We start from the raw sequence: 16,559 nt of genomic DNA, 5'->3' as shown, positions 1-16,559 counted from the left end.
TCTTCCTTAGCAGCCCCTTTAACTGCTTTAGGTGGTCTGTTTTGCCGTCCACTTTGTGGCTCTTGATTTGTTTAAACCATCATGTTATATAGACATTTAAAAAAGAAAAAAAAGATACATTTAGATGCTTATTTCCCCCTTTAGAAAGAGCCATGCCAACTAAGCTGGTTATTAAGACATTTGAAATTTAGCGGTTAAAAAAACTGTTTAGCACTTGGTTTGTGTTAAAAAGCACGTTAAGAGTTATTAGCTGGTTAAATTAAGATTTAGAACGATCTTTTCTTTCTTTCTTTTTTTTGTCTTTTGTTTTGTGTTACTCAAGTTCCTTTCCCCACTTAATTTAAAGTGTTAAAGGTGCAGCTCTCCGCCCGGAACAATACATGCATGTTTCCGGCCTCCCAGGATGTTAACAAGCAGAAAAAAGAAGTCGCAAAGCTGGTGCGAAGAGGCAGACTCCATCTGTGGGTCCCACCCAACCCCAACCTGATACATGTCCCAGAAGTACTAAAATGGAACTCACATTACAGCTGTTTGGGGTATCAGAAACTGTAGCTCGGTAGGTCTGGAGGGCACCGGGCTGGAGAGAGGCTAAAAGAGCCATTACTCATATGTATTTACCCCATAAGTGGCAAGGAAGGGCACTGAGTGACATCTACAAGGTACTGTATTTTTCCCTGTATAAGACCATGCTTTTGTCTAAAATCTTTAGACTAAAAATTGAGGGTCGTCTTATACACAGAAGTAAGCTGAGGAGAGAACAAAAACAAGTGGAAGGGAAAGCAGGGATCAAAGCGATCCTGCAGCGCTTTGATCCCTTTCCCCCTGCACTTGCTAAGCCCCACTTAGATTTCTTAATTTTGGATTAGAAAAGTGGGAGGCATCTTATACATGGAAAAATATGGCAACTTTATAGGAATTTGGTACCATTTTAAATGCCATGAATTCTGGGATTTGTGGCTCAGTGAAGGAGTTCACATTCTCTGCCTGAAAGCTCTCATCCATTTCCCCAAACTACAAGAGAGAATGCTAAATCCGTCACCAAACTACATCTCCCAGTACTTTTTTGGTATTGAAGACAGAATCAAACTGTTCCAAGTATCCTTCTGCGGACAGCCCTCCTGTTCCTTTTCTCAACCTGCTCCCTTTTTTCCTCCCCAGTCAGGAGGCCCTTGACACAAGAACTAGCAGTGGGTGAGGGAAGGCGGCTTAACCAAGATGAGAGCAGGATCGGTGCAGGTGGGGCTCACAGGTCCTTGTTTTGCTTCCTCCATCGCTCCTCACTTCGGGCACTGCAGTACAAGTGTCGGACTGAACAGAAGCCTCTTGTGGTCAGTTCTCTAGGCTTCTATGTTACAGTGCTTGTTTTTTTGCTGGGTGGGGCAGGAAACCAGGAGATGTGTCTGAAAGTGGACCATCTACTAGGCCGACCTTCTCTGCATCAGGGAGGAGGAAAACGCGTGACCAAAAACTGTGATCTCTCCTTTGGAACCTCCTGTCCTGTCCTGGCAGCTTGACCGGGAAGATGGGGTGAGGGCTGTGATAAAAACAAGGCCAAACTTCTATTCCCATGGATGGTGGCTGCTTCTGAGTTATGCATACGCTAATTTGTGACACTGATATGCACATTTTAAATAACCCACCGGCTGAGGCCACTCATACCCCCCCCCTTGTCAAGAAGAAAAAGCCCAGGTCAAGGCAAAGCTAGAAACGGTGAGATCCGGAAGCAAAAGGAAGCTCTGTCACCGCTCTGGGGAACGCCTCGCAGGACCCCCCCTCCCAGGGCTGACCCCTTTCAAGGTGGGAACAGTAGCCTGTGAATTCGGAGGAGGGGGCAACATGGTCAACCCCCCCCCCCAGATTTCCGCAATGGAAGCCAACTCTGGCAAAGGGTTTCAGCTCCAGTTTTGGGAAGGGCTTCTGGAGCGTGGGAGAAGTCTCTTGTTTCACGGAGAGGGCGGTGGGAGGACCCACCGCAGCCTGAGACTCAAAGCGGAATGAGGGTATTGCAAATGATAGGTCCCCCGTCCTCTCCCGCTTGGGTGTCTCTTTTCTCTCTTTCTGCTGATGCCAAGCCTTACACAAAGGACACTGTGGGGGGCTCCATGCTGTGCGTTTCCATCCTCCAGCAGAAGACTGCCAAAGCAACAAGGCAGAGAAATGGAGCCCCCCCCCCCCCCCGTGCAATGATACCCCATCACACACAGGATTAGGCTCCATGTTATTGGAAAGAGCAAGGAGAGGGGAGGGGAAGCAGGCAGAGAAAGACATGGGGGTGGCCGCAACTTCGTCACTCTTGCAATGTCTGGGATGCTGCATCAAGCAAGGCTCAAATTGAGCCACCTTTCTTGCCCTTGAACTTCTGGGGGAATTTTTTTTAAAAAAAGGGGTACCCCTGACTATGCGCAAAGTGTATATCCTGGCACATATCGGATTCAAAGGAAAAGATGGTCCAGGGACTGTGGGAAGGGCGGGTGATGGAACTGCAGGTGATGGAACTGCAGGCGATGTCCTCTTGGTGGCTTTCCAACAGAAACTGTGACTCCGCCTTGCTCCCAACCACTCTCAAGTTTTCCTCTCCATCACGCTTCCACCCGGTTTCCTTGCTCCCCGTCCTTCCACTAATTCGCAAAACTCACGGAGAGCAACGAGAGCCGCCAAGCCAATGCAGAAAGAGCGTGCGGTCCTTCCCGTTTGACACGAGAGGCACGGATGCCACGAGGATCTGGAATCTGCTCACCACCCAGCCCGTCCCCATTTTGGCTGCAGCCAGCCCATGGGGTGGGGAGCGGTGTATTGCCACAGGCCGAGGAAGGGGCTGGGATCAGCCCTTTCTTCCAACCCCATCTTCAGACACCAGCCTTGAACCACCAACCTGCATGAAACACTCCGCTGGGGAGGGAGAGAGAAAGGAAAGAGGGGTAGGGGGTCCGGGGGGATGAGCGTGGGTGGGGAGGACTGCACCTTTAAACTCTTTGGCCAGAGTTTTGTTGGGGGAAAAAAAGCATCCACAACAGTCATCATGCAAACAATTCCTCTCTCCCCCCTGCTTTTTGATGGGGCACCCACTGCACGAGCAGTCACACTTGGCTTGCAAAATTGGTTGTGTGGCCGGTCGCACAAAATTGGTTGTGTGGCCGGTCGCACAAGGGTCCCTCTAGCAAACCAGGGGAGGCTTGCACGGTCACCACTGCGTGCACGATTTTCTTCCAACAGAACTCGGGCCTTTGTTTAAAAAAACTCGCTCATTAATTAACCGGAATTAATTATTGTTAATTACCTTTGTCGAGTAGCCATTCATCTACTACTCGACCGAGCCGATACGGAATTCTCTGTCTAGCAATCGCCAGTCGCTCATTATCACTGTTCCCTTCAAAGAGTTTAGAGAGAGATTTGCAGATGGTTAAAAGAAAAAAGAACACAAAGGGAAAACAAATAGAGAGAGAGAGAGAGACATATACGCCATCTGGAAGGTCAAAGTTCAGAGGTTAGCATGTTTAGAGAGGTCAGACTAGCTCAGGTACATAGCAGTTTAAGCGCAGTTTAAGTTAGGTTTCCATTAATTTGCTTCTTTTTGTTTGTTTTGGTTTGGTTTTGGTTTGGAGGGGGAAAGGGTTCAATTAAGAATTTGGTTTGGGGTTTAGCGGTTTTAACAGCAAAGGACAAAGCACTAGTTATCTGGTTTAGTGATGTTTAAGCGTTAGGATGAGTCACTGAAGATTAGAAGGGTTTATGTTGCATTGAAAAGGTGGGAAAGCACCCCAATGCATTATTTTTTTTAAAAAAATATATTAAATTCACTTTATTAGTAGACTTTAAGCCCTAGTCACAAAATGGTGGAAAAGGGGAACATCACACTTTTGAACGTTCTTGGAACACCCCTACTTTCCCATTCCCTTGTTTTCCTTCCCCCACCCCCCACCCCCAGGTCCCAACTTGGTCCCTTAACCCTACCCAACGCCCTTAAAGCCAACCACCTTCCCCCTCCCTGATTTTTTTTTTTTAAAAAGCCCACAAATTTGTCATGCATTTGTATCTGGAAATGGGCACAGACGTTTTGGTAAATCTGTTGCACAAATAACCACAAATTTGGGGCAAAGGCCCGCTCTCTTTCATCAGCTGGACAAGCCCCATCGACAAACAATAATGCTGAATTTGATCCCATGAAATCGAATCCCACAATTCCCCTACATGTTGGTGGTTTTTGTTTGTTTGTTTGTTTTGCACAGGCTACAACCACACACAAAGTGCCGGCTTCTCCCACGCACCTAATTCAAGCCATTAACCTCCACGGGGACCCAAGGTCTGTCCCGTTTTCCAGCCTCCCTCTCGTGTGCTGACATTCTGGTGGGACCGACATCTGCCCGTTGGTCATTCCAGACTCAAATGTGTGCATTCTGAGCCTCACTTTGTGAGCTTAAGTTACTCAAACCTGCTCCTCCTTCACCGTGGTTGCCAAGAACTCTGGGAGCCTAGAAGGACATCGAAAAGACCGACCCGACATCATCACAACACTCAGGCGAATACAGAGGGAAGAGGCCAAGGCTGCGTGAACAGAGTTAGGGGACATGTTCTCGACTTCCTTTCCCCAAAGGGCATTGTTCCTGGAAAGCCTCCATGTCTGAGTTTCTCTGGAGGTAGGAGAAGATGAAAAATGTCATAAATCCAACTGCCTCCGAAGACAGTTCTTTTTGGAAGAACTGGCCTCTGCCAGCCTGCTCTGGGGCCTGCCAGTGTTCGTTCTGTGGAACGGATGCTTTCTGAACTCTCGACTCATGTATTCTCGAGTCTGGTGAATGGTGTGGGCGTTTTCATCAACAAGGAGGACATTGAATCCACTCAAGATATATTTGCTGCACCCCACAGCCTTTGTTGGGGTTTTTAAAAGTCCAATCCTGGGCTTCTGTACCTGTAAAGAAAGCAATGTCTTGTTCTAGCATCCTCCAGTTGGGTCTTCTGGGAACGGCCATCTTTTCTCAAGCTCCTGGAGTGAGCCATAAAAAAAGAGACAGCAAAGAGTTTGACTGTACAGAGAGTGACTTTCTCTCCATTTGGGCATGCTCAGTCCACACAGATTAGCTGGAGTGCGGAGATGGTTCCTTTTTCAAGTCCTACCACACTGTATCATTGGCTACCTCTGTACACATGCAGAATAGAGCAGCCGCTGAAAACAGGAAGGTGGGAAATTAATTAGCAAGGCTGAGGCTGCAGGAGTAGCCAAGCCAAGAGAGGTGACGGTGTGTGAAGGAAGTAGATGACTCTTTGGAGCTCATTTCTGTTGTGCACTCCTTGGTGACAATGGCAATCGTGATCTCTTTTCCCAGGTGGTCTTCCGGAACTAGCCATAGATTTCCTGCGGTGCTTACCTGCTACAGCGCTTTGCAGGCACGTGCCTGCCCATTTCAGCTATTTACACAGCCTGCTGTTTCGGGGATGACGTGGCAAGAGGAAACAAGAAGGAAAAATGTCGACATGCGATGCCAGGTTCGAATTCCATTCCAGAATGCCTTTGCCTTTTGGTCCACCCGCCAGAGCAAAACCGAAACGGGAGGGGAAAACAATTTCTACTATGATAAGACTCATTGGAAAAGGATAATAACGCTAAGAAAGGTAGAAGGTGTTAGGAATAAAAGGAAGAGCGTGCATGAGACAGCTTGACTTAATGAAGGAAGGAAAGGCACAACCTTTAGCCTGCAAGACCTGAGCAGGGCTGTTCACAACAGGACCTCATGGTGGTCATTAATTCCTAGGGTTGCCATAATATGGAAGAGTGCCCCAGCCTCCTGGGTGGAAGGGCAGGGTAACTAATATCACAACAACAGCAGTAGCCACTTCAACGTGGCATTAAAAAGCAGAGAAGAAATAAAATCACAAAAAGCTCTGCCTTATCCCTTCGCCCCACCACATTTGATGAAATTAAAGTAACCTCTTCTGCCCCAATAATCCATCTGTGAGTGGGAGGGGGGGATTGGAGACCAGCCGTTTGGGTTCCCTCCAAACACCTGTAGAAAGGTGGCCGGGGGGGGGGTTTGCACTCTGCAGTGGGAGCTGGCTGACTCCAATTTCACTGGTGCAGTGACTCTGCTCCATGTTTCAGCATTAACTTTAAAGGAGCTGTCCATGGTCCTACCCAATACAGAAGCTTCAGCACCATGGATAGCTCCTGTTTTAAAACAAGGGGGGGGGAGTGAGAGGATTCTTATTCCTGTTAAGACTGGGATAACCCAATGCCAGCTCCCCTGTATTTGCAGAAGTCCCTCCTTTGGTGGGAAACCTTCCAAATGCCTGACCAGTTTTGGGGAAATTGGCAGGTCCGATGGCGGACCCAATCGCTATCAAGGCTTGGTGGTTTCATTTCCCTTCCCTTTCTCCTTGCTAGGATGTATCTGTTTTCCCTTTTTCTTTATAAAATGTTTTCACACACACCCGCCCCAGATTTCCCTTGACTCATTTCGGAGTGGGAGATGCTGGAGCCATTGCAAGGGGGGGGGGGGCTGAGTTCTCAACAAGTGTCAGCGCAGCTGCGAAACGAGAGAGAGAGGACCAGCAGCCCAGGCATTTTGATGGGGTTGGGTGTGTAACGTCCACAAAGGCAAAACCCCTTCCTCACTCACTCCTTCCCCCCCCATCTTCTTCTTCTCTACTGTGATTCAGCCCCTAATTAGAGGCGGTCAGAAGCTTTTCATGCTCTCATTAGCTTCTGTATTAAAGAGATGATTAACATCTTTTAATTAAAAATGCACCATCCTCAGAAAGTGACCTGAGTCCCTAATCAGGATCCGGCTTGGGAGAGACGTCTAGTGCACAATGTTTCCATTTCATGGCTTCACCGTGTGCTAAAAATACACCAGGGATTTTGTGTTGTGAATTAGCTGCACATTCCTCCTTCCTCCCTCCTTCCCTTCTGCCCTGCCCGTCCAAGGGAAGGAAAAGCAAAGGAAAAGCAAAAAACAGATAGGCTGTTAAGTTAGATAAAGACAGTATGGCTGCAGGCTGGTCATTGAGGATATTTCCGTATTTTGCACGTTACTAAATTATCAAAAATATGAAATAATTAATTAGAGGGTGGATGAAAACCCAAATGGCCCAGAGGATCAACAAGGGCAGCAGGCCAGGCAGTTTGAACCAAATGAGCTTCTCAGTGGCCTTGCGTTGGTTGTGCAACACAGAAAAAGCTCATTGTGACATTACATGTTGTATAGGGAGAGGAGGAAAGTACTGCAACTGAGCAATTTCGGGGTCAGTCATTGGCAGGGGTTCACACCACCCGATTTCACGTCAGTGGTGCTATAGTTCTTCAGGAGGAAACGTGGGGGAGGAGACGAGGGAGGAACATGAAAACTGAGCTAGATTTCTCAGCTGAGTGCCTTTCTAATGAGAAAAAGCTTTCTCTACAGATTTCAGCCAGAATGGTGTGGATCTGAAACCAAACCATTTAGTTCTAAGTACCATATGACGGGCTCTTAACAGGTGGCATGCACGTCTGCCCCCTTTTCCTCCTTTATCCTGAGAATAATCCTGTTAGTTAGGCCAGGGTAAGAGACCTAAAAAATGAACATCAGAAAAACTAAGATCATGGCGACTGGTCCCATCACCTCCCGGCAAACAGAAGGGGAAGAGATGGAGGCAGGGACAGATATTACTTTCTTGGGCTTCAATGATCACTGCAGATGGGGACATCACCTGCGAAATTAAAAGACGCCTGCTTCTTGGGAGGAAAGCAATGACAAACCTTGAGAGCATCTTAAAAAGCAGAGTATCACAAAGGTCCATATAGTCAAAGCTATGGTTTTTCCTGTAGTGATGTATGGAAGTGAGAGATGGACCATAAAGAAGGCTGACCGCTTTTGAAGAATTGATGCTTTGGAATTGCGGTGCTGGAGGAGGCTCTTGAGAGTCCCCTGGACTGCAAGGAGAACAAACCTATCCATTCTGAAGGAAATCAATCCTGAGTGCTCCCTGGAAGGACAGATCCTGAAGCTGAGGCTCCAAGACTTTGGCCATCTGATGAGAAGAGAAGACTCCCCGGAAAAGACCCAGATGTTGGGAAAGTGTGAAGGCAAGAGGAGAAGGGGACGACAGAGGACGAGGTGGTTGGACAGTGTCATCGAAGCGACCAACATGAATCTGACCCAACTCCAAGAGGCCGTGGAAGACATGGAGGGCCTGGCGTGCTCCGGTCCATGGGGTCACGGAGAGTCAGACACGACTTAACGACTAAACAACAACAACTAAGGGACCTACTGGCTGGCTCGAGGCCACTTGCTAAATTTCCTGGCTCACTGGGATGAGAACCTTAATTTCACAGAATGGTGAAGTTGGAAGGGGCCTATAAGGCCATCATGTCCAACCCCCAGGTCGATGCTGGAATACTAATCAAAGGATATCTGTTTCTTTTGAAGACCTCCAGTGTTGGAGCACTTGTCGCCTTTTCAGGTGATTGGTCCCACTGTCTTAACAATAAGAAAGCTTCTCCTGATATTCTACCGAAATCTGGCTTCCTGTAACTTGAGCCCACTGTTGTGTAGTTTCCCTAACCTAAGCCTCAAACTCTATAACCAGCGGTTAAATGAAAAGGAAAGAATACTTTTACAAGAAAGGTAAAAGTAAATTCTGTACATGCTCAGAGGCATTGACAGCAGTATCCCAGGGCTGACTCAAATTGTCGAGCCATTTCTTCATTCCCCCTGCGTTGGCTTTGCAGAATGGGGAACCGAGCAAGGATTGCTCTCAGCTCAGCTGAGTTCTCATTTGCACTTCACACACATTCAGTGGTTTAAAGGGAACTGCCCCCCCCACCTTGTGGAAAAAAAGGGGCTCAGGACTGGCAGGATGGCTCGCTGCTCGATCTAGGGGCAACAAGCTTTGCAGGCTTTCCCTCCGAACCTTTTCAGGCCATCGGCCTCCACGGCATTTTCCATCAAGAGGGACCGCTACAGCTTCATTTGAGAAAGAGTCCTCAAAACACCACCTGGATTTTTGATAACAGCAATATTTATTTTAATTGCCTAATTAGCCAATCAATCGTTTAAGGGCAAGGCAGTTAATCGACTGCAAACCTCAAAATGGGCTTTTCCGTGCGCGCCGCCAGAGTCGCAGGAGGCGCCGTAAATGTCTTTTTGTGAACCGAGAGGGAGTAAGGGAAGGCAGGGGCGGGTTGATGGATGGGGCAGATTGGGGGAGGAAGGCAAAGGGCTTCAGAGAAGTCTAAGGTGGAAAAAGAGAGGCAGAAAGAGAGAGACAGCAACAGCACACAAAGGAATGAGAAATGCACCCGCCTTTTGCAGGAATTCTTCTGGAAGGATTTTTCCCACCCTGAATGCAAATTCCTCTGAGATCAAGCCCAGTCCCTAGACTCTTAGCACATGGCCGTGATGTCTCCCTTCTAAGCAGCTCACCTGTCCTTCTCCATCCCCCCCCCCAATTCAACAGGTCTGCACTTGCTACTCATTGCCACTCCGTGGGAGTTCACCAGCGTTCACACCACCTGGTTCCCCTCCCCCAATGCTGGTTAGGCAGAGGAAGCGTAAGCTGGTAGGGCGTCCAAGCCTGCTTCTGCTCCTGAGCCCCCTCTGCCGATGACCCTACCCGATGTGGGTGAGAATGCCCACAACGTCGCCCCTGAAAACGTAGTACAGGAGGGGGAACATGGGTTGGTGGACAGGAGAGGAGGAATGAGGGCCGACTCAACGTATCTTGCTGCCCGGAGAAACCAAAATAAGCATTCCCCTCTCATTCCCCAGGCAAAACCGGGCCTTCTCGGCAGTGGCTCCTCGCCTTTGGAATAGCCTTCCTCTGGAGATTCGCGAGGCCCCCACGCTGGGTATCTTTAAAAGTCAACTAAAAACATGGATGTACATCCAGGCCTTCCCTCCTGTCAACATTTGACTCCTTTCTCTTTTTTTGCTATTTATTATTTACTATGTTTCTGCACTGTATCTGCTATTGATCGTATTGTAATGCTCTTGTGCTATTTTAATGTGTATATATGTTATGCTGTAAGCAGCCCAGAGTGCTAGAATATACCAGATAAATGAATGAATGAATGAATGAATGAATGAATGAATGAATGAATGAATGAATGAATGAATGAATGCCAAGTGGCCTGGCAACTGGGCGTTGTAAGGACGAGCATTCCTTGGGTAGATGACAGGCGACCCAAGAGGAAGGCCAGTGGCACAAAGCTCTCTCTGCCAGCGTCTTGCTTTGCAGCCTCCTCTGCCAGCGCTTGTCACCTCTGAAACCACAGCCTTGCCGTGCCTCCGGGCAGGATCCAGCGGGGGAAGAAGTGCTCCTGTAGGTGAGGGTGGGGTGAAGAGGTGGGCTCCCTGTAGTATTCCAGGCGCATAAGCCTTTTGCTTTTGTAGCCTAAAACATGGCTCGGTTTTTTGACATACCACTCCCCTGTGTCCTCCCGCCATCTGTGAGGTTGACGGAGCATGGCCACGCAAGAAGGCACAACCATGCATGCATGCGCCGAGGCAGAGTTATTCACTTTAGTAGTTAAGTGATATCTGAAAGGGTTTCTCTGCTTGGCGAGGACCTCGTGGCAGCACATGCAGGTTGCAAAAAGGTGGCCTTAAGGCTGGAGTTGGCTCGGCGTTCACCTTTAAAACAGTGGCTGAAATCCTGTTGCGCAGCTCCAGGTGACGACACATCTCAACAGTGACGACGCATCCTCCTCAGTGGCAAACTGATGCTGAGGAAAGTCTCCCTTTGGGGATTCCGGGGTGCGTGCAACTGTGTTGCATTGTGCACAAATCATGCACACCCTGAAATCTCCTTGAATCAACAAGCCACAGTTTACCACTTCAGTGATGTCGTCACCATTACATGCAGAGCAACGCAACAGGATTTCGATGTCGTCACCATTACATGCAGAGCAACGCAACCGGATTTCAACCACAGAGTAAGAAAGGTAATTTGCAATGCAGGGTGTGTGTGTGTGTGTGTGTGAAGAGAAAATGTTGCTGAAACTGAAGCTGGAGGATGGACGGAAAATCTGGACTCCCAACTATTTCTTATGTACAAAACAGAAGTCCAACATCATGTTTCTACTTTCATGAGAAGACGTTTCTGCTCCAGTCCCGCTACCTGAATACTACCATGTACTCCATGCTCTGTTTTCTTGAGATGTGTAGGGAGGCTGCGTTTCTGACATGCTTCATTGCCACGCAGAGGAACTGCAATGGGATTATGCCCCTGAAAAGTTACAAATCCACAGTCCTCAGTTTTCCCCATCTGCAAAACGGGAATGAAGTTTGAGAGAACTGCTCTATGGACAAATGTTCAGGACTAAATGTATTAAATGTGCTTTGATATGTATTTCCAGGCAAACTTAGGTGTGCAGTACCATTAAGATGAATACACTGAATTTCAGACTGATGTGCGTTTCATAGTTCTTAGGGCCCTAAGTTGGAAGTTTGTATCTGTGTGTGCTTGTGTGTGTGTGTGTTATAGAACTCTCGGTGTAATTTAAATAAGTAATAATGTACATATACGTTATGTATACATACCTGTATTGAAAAAAGTATTGAAAGACTATCTGCTAATTTGAAAACAAAATCCAACCATACAATTTCATTATTTTTTAAGAAAAAGAGTTGTTTCCAACATGATCATCACCCAAATGTGTTATTTTAGATTTAATTAGCATCTCTGTGGTAGGTTTCCTAGGTTTTTTTTCCACTTAAGAGGGCAAAACTTAATTCCTTTGCTTGATTCCTTTGTTTTCTACGAAGTGGCAAGGCATGGAGAGCCTGGGCTGATGAAAACGGAGTACTTCGTAGATAAGGACTATGGAATCAAATCAACAGTTTCCCAAAACTGAGGACCAACGCTTCCTCTAATTTTCCATCAGCGCTGAGCGGAAACCCCGCTCTGCGCATGTAAAGTTCTGGTGGCAATCGGACCCAAATAAGCGGCAACACAAACTGCGGGTAAGTGGCACCCACACAACACCATGCAGCTCGCAGCTTAGAGAGAACGTTGCTCAGGACCGTGTGCCCCCCCTTCTTCCCCATTAATGCTCTCATCCTATCCGGTCCTATTTATTACCCCAAGAGCTGAAGTTGGCCATCGTTTTGGCTCCACGGCATCCTTTCCCCCACCCTTCTTCGAACATGAAGCAGCATCAATGCAAAGATATTTTGCGACCCCCAGATCAACCGCCACCTTTTGTTTTCAATTTTAAAAATTATCTCCAGCTGACACGGTTTGCATTTTTAGAAAAGGCATCTTTTAAAGGTAAAAGCCAGTCTCGTTTCGTCGCAAAGCCATCAAGAGAAGAGACACATAAAGCGTTCTTAAAAATAAAGGTGCCACGGAAAGGAGAGGACAAGAATAAATTTGCTCCCCAGCCCTTCCGGTGCTCGGTGGCTGCTCCTCCCGCATTTCTCACAAAAGGGCTGGGAATAGATCCACGCGCGCCAGCTGCTTGTCAATCTCCAACGAAATGAAGGCAGGCAGCAACATGTGATTTGAGGAAGGCACTCGGTGCCATAGGGAGAGATCTTGAAAAACACACAGAGAAAAAACGTTTGTGTGTGTGTGTGTGTGTGTGTGTGTGTGTGTGTGTGTCTCTGTGTGTGTGTGTGTGTTGTGTGTGTGTTTTTAAACCACTGGTTGCAGCCTTACACTTCCTCCTCCTGAACATGGAAGCGGAGTCTTCTTGAGCGAAGCCCCTCTGAGGATGAAGTTGTGATTGCTTCTCTCTTTGCGTCAACGCAACCATAGCGCTTTCTGGGGCGGTGGCCTGTCCTTAGACCCCACACAGCCCCGAACATGCTCGGTGTTGAACAGGCAGTCACCCTTTTTTGCCAGTCGGCCCTTGAGAGTGTACATCAACACAAAAACAGGAACGGGACCATCAAGGGGTTCTGCCTTGACGCGCCCAGCTCCCTTTCCTTGCAAGCCCCACCAGCCAGTGCACAAACAGGGGAATGCCGAAAGCTAAGAATCCGTTTGTCCTGGACACCTCACGGGATATCCCGTTTCACCAGTTCTGTGGAATGAGTCGCGCGATGCGCCCTGGCCTTTGCGAGTCCAGGTTTATACGATTGTCTGTCTGTCTTGCAATGCACAAACCTCGTATGAGTTTTGTCTCTGACGAAAAAAGCGGGTCTTCTGGTCCTGATTGACAACGTACAAGATGGCCACTTTGTAAGACATCCTCGGGAGATTTCTGATGCATGTGGACAATCCTTTCTGCCACGCAGTGTCTTGATTCTCTCACTTTGTTACTGGCAAACCGCAGCAAGCGAAGATGACAGCGGAAGGGTAGGCAAATTAAGCGGCTTTACACCGCCAGCATGCCACCAGCTGGCCTTCTGCGCAGTCGGGTGGCAACGTCCTCGTTGATAAAAGCTAGCTTTTCGGCTGAAAGAATAGTCCACTGGGATCCAGAGGCCAGGAAGCGCTCTAAGTGGTGGCGCCTCTAGGCAGGAACTATGTCCATGGAAGAAACAGATCTCGGGTGAAATGCCACTGCCTGGAAATGCCCCCCGAAGTCCCAGCTTGCAATGCCAGTGCAACCGCAGGGGGAGGGAGGCACTGAGGCCAAACCTGTGCCCCCGGTTGGACCCAGGAACGTGCTTTGCTGCTCTTTCAGGACCTGAAGAAGCTCTAAGAGTGGATGCACACGCGGGGGTTCGTGCCCCCTGGCACAAGGCTGGGTACGGTGGCACCGATGTGGCTGCGCAAAGGCCCGAGCTCAGACGGCTAGGTGATGCAGCTTGGCTCTCTCTGCAGCACGGGGGCATCAAAGAGACTACAGGATCAGGCCAGCAGGATGGCAGAGCGAGAAGAGGCACGGAGGAAGGGGAACGGAGGGGAGGTGGATCAAAGCGGCTGGCGAATCCCAGGCGGGGCCAGGCGCTCTCCCTTGCTTTGCCTGCCTGCGGCACTAATGACCTTGATTAGGTTTCGCCTTCCCCCCCCTTCCCCTTCTCCAACCCCCTTTCCACGTTTCTCCCGCTGGGTCCTGGGGAGAAGCCGACGCACTGTGTGTGTGTGACTCAGCCAGCTCATGGTGGAGGATACCCGATCTTGGCAGAAGGCCCTCCCAGCTGGGCGGCATCCTCAGGCACAAATGCAGCCACAAATTTCAGGGTCTCCCAGCCATAGCCACAAGCCCGTGGCTTAGTGGAGGTCGGAACCAGCCTCTGATCTCTGATTGCAAGCCCGCCGGCCCAGTTATTCCAGCCCTGGGGGTAGTTCTCCTGGGAGCCTGGCCAGGGGTGGTTGGGGGTGGCCGCTACCTAGCCCGATGGGAGCAGAAAGAGCTCCGATCTTTGGCTTTAGCTGGCAGCTTTCTGCCCCTGTGCTTTCTCTACCAAAATTCCTCCCTCCGGTCGGTCCCTCCTAGGCTTTCCTCGCCAGTGTCCTCCACCCCAGCCCACCCATCTCCTTCACGCTGCCGCCCGCCGCCACCGCCCCCCAAATCCCCGGCCACCACTCTGTGGCCCACTTGTGCCCTCCCCTCCATCTCCTGGCATCTCCACTCTGGACCTTTTCTGCAATTGCCAACCTTTTCAAAGAATAAAGGAGATGAGAATGAGATGCGTCGAAAGCACTTTCCGGACTGAAAAGGACTGTAAAAAATTATGTGATCGCAGAAAAATGCCAGCTGCTGAAAGAATGTCAAGGGCTCTCATCACAAGGAGGGTTCGGGGGGGGGGGGAGATTTTTTTTTTTAAAAAAAGAGGGAAGTAAAAAAAAAAACACAACGGATTCAAGTGCCACTGACTCAATTTTCTGCTCAGCTTTGGACAAATACTCGAGGGGACGTATCCTTCTCCCATGCATCAGTTTCTCCTCTCTGGAATGGGAGCCTGTGGCTGACCTCACGGAGTTTATTGTCAAGGGCGGGGGGGAAATGTCCCCTCCCCGACTATCTCAAGTTAAGAAAAAAGGCTAAGTATGATTCTACTATGTGTTCTGGGCCAGGCAGGGGTCCGATCTCAGTTCTCTGTGACATTAAGCTAAAGCCAAAAGCAAAGCAAAAGCAAGCTGCTTATATACTGCCCCATAGTGCTTCAAGCACTCTCTGGGGGGTTTACAAGTTAATTACGCAGGCTACACCTTGTCCCACTGCCCCCAAAACAAGCTGGGCACTCATTTTACCAACCTCAGAAGGATGGAAGGCTGAGTCAACCTTGAGCCGGCTCGGTGGGATTGAACCCTGGGCCGTGAGCACAGTTTGGGCTGCAGTACAGCAGTCTAACCACTGCGCCATGAGGCTCCTTGTGCTCATGCCTAAAAACTCCCAAGGTAAAGGCAAAGGTTCCTCTTGACATTGAGTCCAGTAGGGGGCGGTGCTCATCTCCGTTTCCAAGCCATAGAGCCAGCGTTTGTCCGTAGACAGTTTCCATGGTCATGTGGCCAGCGCGACTAGACACGGACCTTCCCACCGAGGTGGTCCCTATTTATCAACTCGCATTTTTACATGCTTTTCGAACGGCTAGGTTGGCAGGAGAAAAACCTCCAAGCCCCCTATCTAAAATATCTCTACAACAATGGCTCCTCTTCCTGAGCCTCCCCCTGCAGAGGCCAGCCTTGGGGCCCCCTGACGAGGAAGATGGGGCTGCCAGGTCCGAACAACGGACTCGCCTCTCTGCTCTTCTCCTTTGCCCTCCCGCGTTTTCACCCACTTGGTGAAATGGGGGGAAAGGAGAGCTCAGTGCCCATCAGGTTTTCCTTGTGCCGGCTTTATCCCAACCTGCCCATTCCGAGCAAGGCTGCCTGGGGATTATGAGACATGTAGTCTAGCTCAACCTCAATCCAGATCTGTGCCAGGTTCTTTTGATTCTTCTGCTCATCCATTGCACGCGCATGCCTATGTATGCATGTCGACAGATACGCCTATGCCTGTCTATCTCACCTGCCATTATTTTTCCTCATTCCTACACCCACACACCTGCATCGCAACGGGATGTCTGCTCCTCTTCTGCCTTCCTGATATCTGGACTGGCCTTATGGAAAGGCAGGCTTGCTGAACTGGGAGTGCAACTCTCTCTTGTGATGCAAGATCTCCTAGATGTAATGCTGTGTAAACGCTGTCTGATGAATTAACTGGACCAAACAAACAAACAAACAAACAAACAAAAAAACCGGGGGGGGGCTGTCCTTAAGAGACTTCCTTGGAGGAGAAACATAGGTTACGCTGCATAAGGGCTGCAGGTTTGACCCCCCCAAAAAAACATCTCATGTTTAAGGGATCCACAGAGAAGTGATAAGGAAAGACCTCCACCTTTGACGCGAGATGGCTAAAAAAAAAAAAAAAAAAAAACAGCCACAAGCAGGTCTTCTCCGTTTCTTAAATCCTCTGCTTTCGGGTCTTTCTAGGTTCTCCCTCCCTGCTCGTCCCTCCTCTCCTAGTCCTTTCCTCTGTGCTAGGAAATGAAAGCAGGGCTGCTTGGAAAGTCAGGGCGAGGATGGCGCTAAGCGCACGGCGCCCGCCTCGGCAATGGCGCCACATCCCCGTGGGGGTGGGAGCAATCAGAGGGCCAGGGTGGTTCCGACATCCACAGCGCGTCTGGGGGAGACGGGGGGCGAGCGGTCTG

General features: G+C 49.3%; 1 protein-coding gene across 37 annotated transcripts in view; it reads right to left on the bottom strand.

The window, feature by feature from the left end:
* The window catches only part of NRXN2 (neurexin 2), a 559,504-nt gene that overhangs the window by 74,554 nt on the left and 468,391 nt on the right, over positions 1-16,559 (bottom strand). For 25 of the 37 annotated variants that reach the window (XM_078382057.1, XM_078382058.1, XM_072984190.2 and 22 more), the window contains one exon: positions 3,278-3,367. The exons of the other annotated variants lie outside the window; for them this stretch is intronic. In XM_078382057.1, coding sequence (XP_078238183.1) covers positions 3,278-3,367 — 90 coding nt within the window. The remainder of the gene's footprint in view (positions 1-3,277; positions 3,368-16,559) is intronic. 37 annotated transcript variants of the gene reach the window in all.

This window comes from Pogona vitticeps, chromosome 15 (genome assembly GCF_051106095.1).
Source record: "Pogona vitticeps strain Pit_001003342236 chromosome 15, PviZW2.1, whole genome shotgun sequence".
Lineage (NCBI taxonomy): Eukaryota > Metazoa > Chordata > Lepidosauria > Squamata > Agamidae > Pogona > Pogona vitticeps.
This window is presented reverse-complemented; position numbering and strand designations above follow the sequence as displayed.